The sequence below is a fragment of the Vicia villosa genome, linkage group LG5, assembly GCF_029867415.1.
Source record: "Vicia villosa cultivar HV-30 ecotype Madison, WI linkage group LG5, Vvil1.0, whole genome shotgun sequence".
Taxonomy (NCBI): domain Eukaryota; kingdom Viridiplantae; phylum Streptophyta; class Magnoliopsida; order Fabales; family Fabaceae; genus Vicia; species Vicia villosa.
This window is the reverse complement of record NC_081184.1, coordinates 44,742,002-44,752,771: the sequence shown is the minus strand read 5'-3', so window position 1 is coordinate 44,752,771 and position 10,770 is coordinate 44,742,002. Positions and strand designations below refer to the sequence as shown.

Here is a 10,770-nt window from a genome sequence, read left to right as displayed (position 1 = left end):
CTGCATTATTAAAACCGTGGGTTGCCTCCCACAAAGCGCTTCGTTTAACGTCGCATGGCTCGACGATCCATTCCCTTCTATTATGGGGGATACTTCCTCTTCCACACCATTTTGCTTGTCCTTTCCGCAACCCAGAACTCATCTAGATTTAAAGGATGGAACACTTTGTGCCTCAAGTCACTTTCAACTTCCATCTCCTTACCTTGATGTTCCTTTTTCTTTCTTTCCTTGATTTCTTTATTGGACTTTGGAGTTTTTATATGAGATGCTGCCACCTGAGAGATTATGCTTGAGACCTTTTTTGGGGTTGGTTTCGATCTTTTGCTTTTGCCTACTATGTGGATCATTCCAACTGAAGATTGATTATCTCCACTTTCACCTTGCTTCTTGGTATCTAACACTTTCAAAGTTATTTCTTCATCAAAAGATTTCAAAGTCAGAGTACCTTTTTCAATATCGACATTGCACCGACTAGTGTGCAAGAAAGGTCGACCCAGAATAATAGGGGTCTCTTCATCTTCAGGGATATCCATTATTTCAAAATCAACTAGAAAAACAAATTTGTCAATTTCTACCAATACATCTTCTGCCACCCCATATGACCTCTTCATGGTGTGATCTGCCAATTTCAACTTTGTTCCTCTTTCACTCACCTTTTCAATACCGAGCTTTTTGAAGATAGATAATGGTATTAAGCTCACACTAGCACCCGAATCAATTAGAACCTTCATGAAAGTTCTGTTTTTTATCGTGCACGGTATTGCAACAGATCCAGGATCTTTCTGCTTGATTGGTATTCTCTTCTCTGGTGAGATTGCACAACATTTCTCCTTCTTAACTACCCCTTCACCCCTTGTTGGTTTCTTTTTAGATATCACTTCCTTCATGAATTTCCTGTACATTGGCATTTTCTCGAGTGCATCAAAGAATGGAATATTGATCTCTAACTTTTTGAAGTATGTGGCAAACTTCTCAAAGTCTTTCTCTTTTTGGTCCTTCTTTGCTACTCGAGAAGGATACGGCAACTTAATCAATGGTATCGGCTCTTTTCTTCTTTTCTCTTCAGTTGGCTTCACAGGTTGTATCACCTCCTCTGGCACTTTCTTATTTTCACGCACTTCAAGATCTACTTCGATGATATCATCATACTCAATTTCATTTTTTTTTCTTCTGGTTTTGATCTCCTCAGACTTCTTGTTGAGATGACATTCACATTCTGATGCTCCCTTGGGTTTGTAACAGTTGCACTTGGTAAGGCACCTTGTGGTTGAGCATTGGCGAGTTGTTGTGCTATCTGACTCATCTGAACCTCAAGATTTTTGATGGATGCACCCGTGTTTCGAAAATTGCTCCTTGTTTCTTCTTGAAATTAGGAACTTTGAGCGGCCATCTTTTCAATGGCGATCTCCCAGTCTGCTTTTCTTGGTCCCTGTTGCTGAAATTGTTGTTGCGGTTGTTGATATGGTTGTTGATATGGTTGTTGCGGTGGCCGATATTGTTGTTGTTGTGGTAGACTTTGGTATGGCACAAATCCTTGTTTAGGAACATTCGCTTGTTGATCTTTCCAGGAGAAATTCGTATGATTTTTCCATCCTGGATTGTAAGTGTTGGAGTAGGGATTGTTCTGCTTCAAAAAGTTGATTTCCTCCACTTGTTGAGTTGTTGCCACACAATTCATGGCAAAATGAGGTCCTCCACATATCTCACAATTTACCGCTTGAATCGGCTGAGTTGGTTGAACCTGTGCTACAGTTTGCTTCTCGAGAGCCATTTGTTTTAGTCTTCGTTCAACTTCAGTCGCAATTTGGTCTTCAATCTTAACAAATTGATTTGTCAACTTCAAATCAATTAACCCTTCAGGCTGATTAACACTACGGTCATATAACTCCAAGTGTTCATTTGCCGCGATAGCATCAATGATCTTCTTGATTTCCGTGGCTGTTTTGAAATTTGTTGAGCCACCGGCAACTGTGTCAATAAGTTGCTTCGTCTTCAACTTAAGACCATTCACAAAGTTCTGCATTTGTTCAGTCACATCCATGTTATGAGTGGGACATGCAACCAACAACCGCTTGAACCTTTTATACGCATCTCCAAGTGATTCTCCTTCCTTCTGTTTAAAATTTACTATGTCATATCTTTTTCGGATATACACAGAAGCAGGGAAATACTCATTTAAAAATGTTGTCTCCATTTGTTGCCAAGTGGTGATACTTCCAGCAGGTAAAGAGTAAAACCATTCTTCAGCATCATCTGACAAAGTGAACGGAAACATCACTAGTTTCTTTGCCTCTTCAGAATGCCCCTCTATTTTCAACGACGTAGTCATAGTAAGAAACCTTTGCAAATGCTTGTTTGCATCTTCGTTGATTCTTCTAGAGAAAGGTTTCTTTTCAAGTTGTCGTATTGTTGCCGGGTGCAACTGAAAGTGGGCAACATCGACCGGTTGATTGACTATTGTCATCCGGCCAGTTGGTGCATTTGCTCCACCATAATCACCTAACAGTCTTTCTACGGGAGCTGCCATAGTTTCAGCCTCCGAATCCGAGTGCTCAGAATGAACAGAAAAAGTATCCTCGTTATTAGATTCCGAAGCTATTAGATTTTTTTCTATCGCTTCCAGTCTCTCTTGTCTTGCTTTTCTAAGTCTAGCTCGCAACGATCGTTCTGGCTCTGCGTTAAGAAAAATTGTGCTGAGGCCTTACCTCGCATACAAAGATTAGATAATTATGAGTAATCAGCAAAAATAAAATAAAATATAACACAAAAATAAAATTTTAGTTGCAGAGCAACAAAAATCCAATTGAATTATTATTAAACTTATATTTTGGCAGTTCCCGGCAACGGCGCCAAAAACTTGATCAGAAAATTAGCAAGTGTACTATTTTTCATCAATGTAGTTTTAAAAAGAGGTTCATACCCAGTATCGTACTCGCGGACTGCGTAGGAAATACAAGTTTCACAATTATTCAATTGGACAAAATATCATGGGATTTGTTTGTTTGTTGAGGAATTATATTAATTATAACTAATAAAAGCAAAAGTAAAATAATGGTTCTTGACAATATGAGAAAGCATGCTAGGTTAGGTGTTTAAATTGCCGCGCAATGAACTTTATTCCCCAATTTATGAAATATAGTTATAATGAGCTACTACCGAATCTCAAGAGATGTTTTCCTTAATTCCTTAACGGAAAACCTTTGATGTTTATCTTTAATCCTAATTCCTTAGCTATTAAAAATAACAACAAGTGCTATAATAATGAATATCAAGAATTAAACGGTTACTACGGTTAAATCCTCATTCCTAAGCAATTTTTACCGAAGAATTATTGTGCAAAATGCGTTGAGTGGTTTGTCCGACCTAAACCTCAACCGTAAATCCGAAAACTATTTGTCCGATAGAAAAGGCATTAAAAACTTTGCACAATGAAGATAAACTCATTAAAACTTGAATAACATAAATTGATAGAAATTAGGTTCATAACAATGGCAATTCAGGGACACCCCCCTAGCATTGGGGGGTTTAGCTACTCATAGTAATATTCAAAGAATTATAAAGAAAGATGATAGACATTACAAAAATTAGGGAAGATTTTGATCTTCAATTGCGATTGCCGTTGAAAATCTCCGTTCTCCGAAACCCTTGATAGCTTCTCTTCTTCACCGTAAAATTCTTCAATATGATCCAAGATAATCCAAAAAAACTCTCAAACTAGGACTAAGTAGTGTTAGGTTACATTCCATTCATGTAAAAAGTCGAAAACGCCCTTAATGAGGCTTGAAATAATGAAACAGCCAAAAAAAACAATTTCGGGCCGCAACACTTGACGCGTCCGTGTCACACGACGCTGGCGCCCGCGTCAGCCTCTGTTTTCTCTTAAAAATGCTCTTTTTCCATGTATCAGATGACACGGCCGTGTCCCATGATGCTGGCGCCCGTGTCAGCTCCCAACAGCATTTTATTCCTTTTCCAGCTGACGTGGCCGTGTCCCATGACGCTGGCGCCCGCGTCACCTTCTTTCCTTGCAATTTTGGCTTTGTTTTCTTCTGTTCTCGTCCCCTTTTTTCGATGATTCTTCCTTACACCTGAAATAACCAATAACTACCAACAAAGTGATCAAAAGCAACTATTCTACTAAAAATTACCACTAACAATTAGATTAACAAAACATGAAAGAATTACTTAAAACAAAGAACAAACCATTCACAGTGTTACCGAAATGACCGATTTTTACCAAATAAATTGCGGAGTATAAGTGAAATTGGTGACCGATCATAAGTTCTCCATTTCTTTGGTAAGCTTCTGATGATTTTCTTTACATGATCAGTAGTGGAGTATCCTTTGTCCAGAACTTTCAGACCAGCCACCAGAATTTGAAACCTTGAAAACATAGTTTTAGCAATTTCATCTTCTTCCATCTTGAATGCTTCATACTTCTAAATGAGTGCAAGGGCTTGGGTTTCTTTGACTTGAGTATTGCCTTCACGCGTCATCCTCAGAGAATCAAAAATATTTTTTGCATAATCTCTGTTATTGATCTTCTCATATTCTCTATACGAGATAGCACTTAGAAGTATAGTCCTAGCCTTGTGATGATTTCTGAATTCTTTCTTTTGTTGATCATTCATATTTTTTCTTTCAATCTTCTGACCGCTTTCATTGACCGGATGTTTGTAACCATCCGTTACCATATCCCAAAGATCAGTGTCGCGAGCTAGAAAGAAACTCTCGATCCTGTCTTTCCAATAATCGAAGTTTTCTCCATCAAACATTAGTGGTCTCCCACTGATTTTGTCTCTGTCATCATGAATTTCATTGTTGTTGTTCTTGACTGATTCCACCATGGTTTTTTTTGCTTAGGATCTTTTTCTGACACGGTGAAGTGTATGCACCTAGAACCAGGCGCTCTGATGCCAATTGAAGGTTCGAAAAACACAATAAGGGTGTTGGATTGGGTTTTTGATAAAATAAAAACTTAGGACACGTTTGGTTATCGTGGTTCGTTTGAACTCAAACTACTCCAGTCCACCCGCCAAGGTGATTTTGCCTCTCTCTTATGTGTTTACAAATACGCTTCTAATAAGCTGTATCACAATTGTGATGTATACACAATGTTTAAGAACAATGCACAAAACATAATAAGAGAATGAATAGAGATTTTTATAGTTTATGCGTGAGTATTCTACTTTTTAACTTCAGTAGTATCTTCAATATATAGTGAAGCTTTTGAACCGATTCTTGAATGTGCCATTCATGGCTGGATATTAAAGGACGTAGAAACATCTGTAACCATAGAAGTTCCAGAGACTCTTCTTAAATGAGGCTTTAAGGGACCAAGCTGAGGCTATAAAAGGGACTCCCGACAGAGGGATAAGAAAGACATTTCTCTTGGAACAAAGTACATCGCTAAATGCTTTTAAATCCCCAAGGCTCATCACAGTAATATCTAGTTTCCAAGCTTACCTCACCTTTGAGGACAAACTCCACCATATCAAGTTTTTTACATAAGAAAAGTGTCTATTTTTAACTCAACATTTTTGTCTTTATATATAGTTTCTAGACAAAATGGCGCGCAACCCAGCGGTACCCGTGCGAACGCACGGGTATCCCACTTGTTTGTAAAGAAAAGTAGGTTTTTTTTACAGCTTCACAAGTAGCCGCGGTTACAAACTTGAGTACGTTTATTTTGGCAACGGTTCGAAACCATCACCATTTTCCTATGGAGGCTGTTTTATAAGCGTTGTCGTATGTTAAGACACCGTCGCAAATCAAACACATGACACTAAATATTGTGACGATTGAGAAACAGTCCATATTTTGCGATAGACAAAACCGTCACACATCCAATAAAAATAACAAATAAATTTTTTGTAGTGATTATATTTTAAATATGCTAAAAGATTACTTTCTCATTTATTTCTCTAAAAGTCCTTTTTCTCTCATCCAAATTCTCACACACAGTCTAAATTAATCACCGACAATACATAACTGACATATAAATTATATAGGAGAAACTAAGATATACATGAGAAAAGTCATAATACTAAGCAAGTGAACAGCAAGAAAACACTAAAAGACATCAATCAAGATTTAAGCATAGTCTACATTTTTATAAGCAATTGGGAAATGCTTCTCATGGTAGGTCTAGACTGAGGATTTGTGTGTAAACAAGAAACAGCTAAATTTTCCACCATTTCCAATTCATTCAAAACATTATTTGGAGGAGATGGGAGACGAGGATCTAAAATCTCTTTTAAATCTATCTTCTGAACATTGGATGCTTGTATGTAAGAAACAACATCACCAGGGTGTTTTCCAGTTAGAATCTCAAATGCTAAAACACCAAAGCTGAATACATCACATTTCTCTGTCACCGCCATTGTGTAAGCAAGCTCTATATGAGCAAGAAAAAATAGCCAAAAAATTAGTAAAATGAAAACAAGAAAAAGAAAATAGTATTTTTGGGATTATAGAACATAAGAGAGTTAGATAACATTACCTGGAGCAGCATAACCATATGTCCCGGCAAATGAAGTCCAAATAGGCGAGTTTGGCTTAAGAAACCTTGCAGTACCAAAATCTGAAACATGAGCTTCAAGATTTGAAGATAACAAAATATTCTTGCTTGAAATGTCTCTATGAATCAAAAGTGGTGAACAATCATGATGCATATAAGAAAGAGCACTTGCAACACCTGTAACAATCTCAACCCTTTTAACCCAATCAAGTTCTATTGATTTCATATCATCAGTCAACATATCAGCCAAACTCCCTTTATCCATATACTCATAAACCAAAAATGTGTGGATCCCTGCAAAACAAAATCCATAAAACTTCACAATGTTCCTGTGCCTTGTTTCTGTTATAGATTTAACCTCATTTTCAAATGTTTTTATGCTATCGATAACTAAATTCTCGTCATCGTATTTCAGCTTTTTCACCGCCAACATTTGTCCTCCTTTCAGTTGTGCTTTGTAAACATTTCCAAATGCTCCTCCGCCAATGCAATATTTGTCGTCAAAATTGTTGGTTGCTTCAATTATGTCTTCGTATATGACTCTTCCATTGAAGTACAAAACCGAAAATGGATTTGGTATCTTCACTGAAGAATCTTTTAGCCTTGAAGGTCTTGAATTTTTCTTGTAGCATAAGAAATATATGCCAACAAATATCAGTAAAAGAAAAAGTGCACCTCCTAAAGAAGCAACAATAGGAATTACAACACTTTCCTTGTCACTTCCATCACCGTTTGGTTGACTAAGTGATACACTACAAGGTTTCAAACCTTTGAAATCACCACACAGACCTTGGTTGTTGCTCAAATCAAGTGAAGTAGAAGAGTTGGATTTGAATATGCCACCTTTCGGAATTTTACCCTCTAAGTGATTGTAAGAGAGGTTAAGATTTGACAAACTCAACATTCCATTAATTTCATCAGGAATTGAATCAGATAAATTATTGTTTGAGATATTCAAACTTATCAAATTTAAAAGGTGACCAATAGTAGCAGGAATTTCCCCTGAAAATGAATTGTAACTTAGATCCAAAAGGATTTGTAAAGCTGCAAGACTTCCAATTTGGAATGGAATTGTTCCATTCAAGTGATTATTACTCAAATTTAAACTCAACAAGTTTGAACAATCTCGAATCTGAATCGGAATTTCTCCCATCAACATGTTCATTGAAAGGTCTAAATATTGCAAATTAGAAAGCTTTCCAATTTCAATTGGTATTTTACCAGAAAGCCTATTTCCACCTAAATTTAAGCTATACAAATTTAAAGAATATCCAATTTGTGAAGGAATAGTTCCTGATAATTGGTTGGATGATAGATCAAGCTTTTGTAATTGTTTCAAATGAAAAATTTCTCCTGGAATGTTACCATTTACTGAATTACCAGCCATACGTAGTAATTGCAATTTTTCGCAGGATCCCCATTTGGAAGATAAATCACCTTGAACTTTGTTTTTGCTGAAATCCATGTAAGTAAGATTTGGATAAATTCCGAAATTTTGATCAGCATAACCAGTTAACTGGTTGTGTTCAAGTCGAACTCTATACAAAGAAGGACAGTTTCTAAGACTTATTGGAATTGGACCGGTGAAACTGTTATCGGCTGCACTAAAATTCACAAGTTTGCCACTTTTGCAAACTTGTGGTGGTAACACACCAGTGAAATTGTTCTCAGCAAGATGCAACACAATCAAAGATGAAAGGTTTCCAAATTCTTGTGGCACAGTACCATTTAAGTTGTTGGTGTAAAACCTAAGATCAGTTAGGTTTGTCAATTTGCCAATGCTTGGTGGAATTGGGCCAGAGAAATGGTTTTCAGACAAACCAAGAATGCTTAAATGTTTACAGTTTCCTAAAGATGAAGGAATAAGCCCAGAGAAATTGTTTCCGTCAAGTGCTAGTATAGTCAAGTTTTGAATGTTCCCTATTTCGTTCGGTAATGGACCACCCAAGAGAGTATCTTGAAAAAGGAGATTCCTAATACCAATAAGTCTGGTTTTAGAACTGGGCTTATCAGGAAACAATCGACGGTCTAATATACCTGACACATCGTTTCTCGAAACATCAAGCTCGTAAACTTGAGTCAAATTGGATATAGAAAGAGGCAAAGTTCCATTGAGAAAATTAGTAGAAAGATCGAGAAATTGGAGTTTAGAAAGAACGCCAATATTTTGAGGTATGGTATCGAAGAGATAGTTTGTGTTAAGATCTAGACGAAGAAGGTTTGTGAAAACAGATAAGTTTAAGTGTTGAAGAGTACCTTCAAGCTCAGCATATGCTAAGTTTATAACTGTCACGCTTCCTTTTGAATCACAGGTGATACCTTTCCATGAACATGGAGTTTGTGTTGAACTTGAGTTGTTAATGATCCATGAATCAAGAATTGGTTGCTGAGGGAGACTTTGTTTCCACTTTAACAAGGCTTCAGATTGTGTTAGCCCTGAAGCTTCTTGACATAGATTTAGCAACAAGAAAATCAACAAAGTAACTGAAATTGGAAATGTGTGATTATGGTTTTTGTTGGACATTGTTTAACAAAGAGTTGTAAGCATACATGTATTTCAATTTATAACCACTTATTTGGCATGGCGATCGGATTTCTTTTATTGGATAATGTCCACCTATTACTAGTTATCTATTCAAGAGGGGTATCAGGTTGTGATCAGTTCGTTGTACTAATTATTTCATATTTGTCATCATGCATATGATATAATTTAAAAAATTGTATTTTATTACTTATAAATAGTAGTAAAATAGTAAAATTATATGGAAAAAAAACAATAGGAGCAAAAGCTCTTTCAACTGCCTAGCATATAAGAAACCAGCTTCCTCTTCATCAATAGGAACAAGAAATTGTACTTATTTGTCATAACAATTTATCTAAACATGATTGGACTCCAACCTGTTCATTTCCAAGATAATGTCAAGATCCCTCAGCGATAGACAAATAATATCAATACCAAAATCTTTGTAAAAAATTGACAGAAGACAGTTCAAACAAAAAAGTAGTCACTGATCCCTTAGCTGGAGTATCGATAACCTTCTTTATATTCATGGAGGACACTACAAGGTCCAACCTTTTCACACAATCAGCACCAATAAACGAGTGTGTAGCACCAGTATTAATAATAGTAATTAAAGGAGTGCTATTAATGTAACATATACCTCTAATCAACCTGTCGGCATTGGAAGTCTGAATTTCCGATAGAGCAAAAACCTTTCCTCTAGATTGAGCTTGCTTCGGCTTCTGGCAATGTGTACTGTAACACCCCATATTTTCTATTTTATTAATTTAATTAGAATTTAAATTAATTAATTAGAAATTCGGTATTTTAAATCGGATTAAAGAAGAAAATTGGAAATAATGTGATTGCGCCAGAGTTGGGATTAGTAAAACGGAGGTGTGGATTGTAAGCCTTTACTAAAATTAATCTATTTTTCATAAAAGGAGGAAAATGGAGGAAATTGAAGTAGTAGAGCAAAAGTGCCAGAGAAGAGAATAGAAAGATACAAGGGGGGACTCTTCGGGTTAGTAATTATTATGCAATCAAGGGTAGTAGAATGGATTAGGTTGTTGTTCGATTCAATTGGAATGTGTTAGGTTTTGGGAAACTTTGGGGTTTTGGGGAGAAAATGATGAATTGAATTAATTGATATTGGTATGGTGATAAATGATCACTAAAACATGTTAAAGTTATGTTATGTTGTGTGTTATGATGTTGTTTTGTGATAATTCATGTTTTGGTTGGATTGGAAATGAATAGTTGCTGTCAAAGAGTGGATTTTTCTGTTACAGCAGGGTTGTAACCGGTTACGACGTGCCTGTAACTGGTTACACTAGGTTTTTTTGAAGAAATTGGGTGCGTTGCGTTTTCTTAATCGGTTACGCTCAGGCCGTAACTGATTACGCGAGTGTGGAAAATAATAGCGAGAAGGTTACTCATTCGTAATCGATTACGCTATTCCCTATAAACGGTTACACTGGGAGTTTTTCTAAAAATATTTTAGTTTTCGTGGACGTAACCGGTTACGCTATCTTCGGTAACCGGTTACGCTGTATCTTTTGTAAAATATTTTCATTTTTAAAACCTTATAACTTTTGATCCGTAAGTGCGATTTGTGTGCCGTTTTGGGTGTTGGGAAGCTAATTTCTAGCTCTATATGATGAACGTGTGAAATGGACAGTGGTCCGAATTTATATTTTATCTCGATTATTTATTGGATGATGTTTAATATGAATATGAGTAAAATATT

General features: G+C 36.4%; 1 protein-coding gene across 2 annotated transcripts; it reads right to left on the bottom strand.

Moving 5' to 3' along the window:
• Window positions 1-5,897: 5,897 nt before the first annotated feature.
• LOC131601616 (MDIS1-interacting receptor like kinase 2-like) lies at window positions 5,898-9,125 on the bottom strand. 2 transcript variants are annotated; one of them, XM_058873482.1, is made up of 3 exons: window positions 6,698-9,125; window positions 6,503-6,583; window positions 5,898-6,397 (listed from the first exon to the last, which is right to left on the bottom strand). In XM_058873482.1, exons 1-3 carry the CDS (start codon window positions 9,042-9,044, stop codon window positions 6,105-6,107), a joined length of 2,721 nt encoding a protein of 906 aa, XP_058729465.1. In that variant the 5' UTR covers window positions 9,045-9,125; the 3' UTR covers window positions 5,898-6,104. The 2 variants fall into 2 exon arrangements, with proteins under 2 accessions (XP_058729465.1, XP_058729464.1); XM_058873481.1 differs by having other exon boundaries at window positions 6,503-9,124.
• Window positions 9,126-10,770: the final 1,645 nt, after the last annotated feature.

Bases quoted from the DNA above. Each gene is read 5' to 3' on its own strand.
- LOC131601616 (XM_058873481.1), bottom strand. From the start codon at position 9,044: ATGTCCAACAAAAACCATAATCACACATTTCCAATTTCAGTTACTTTG. The intron at 6,398-6,502 runs GTAATGTTATCT...TTGCTCATATAG, and splicing joins ATATGGTTATGCTGCTCCAG to AGCTTGCTTACACAATGGCG.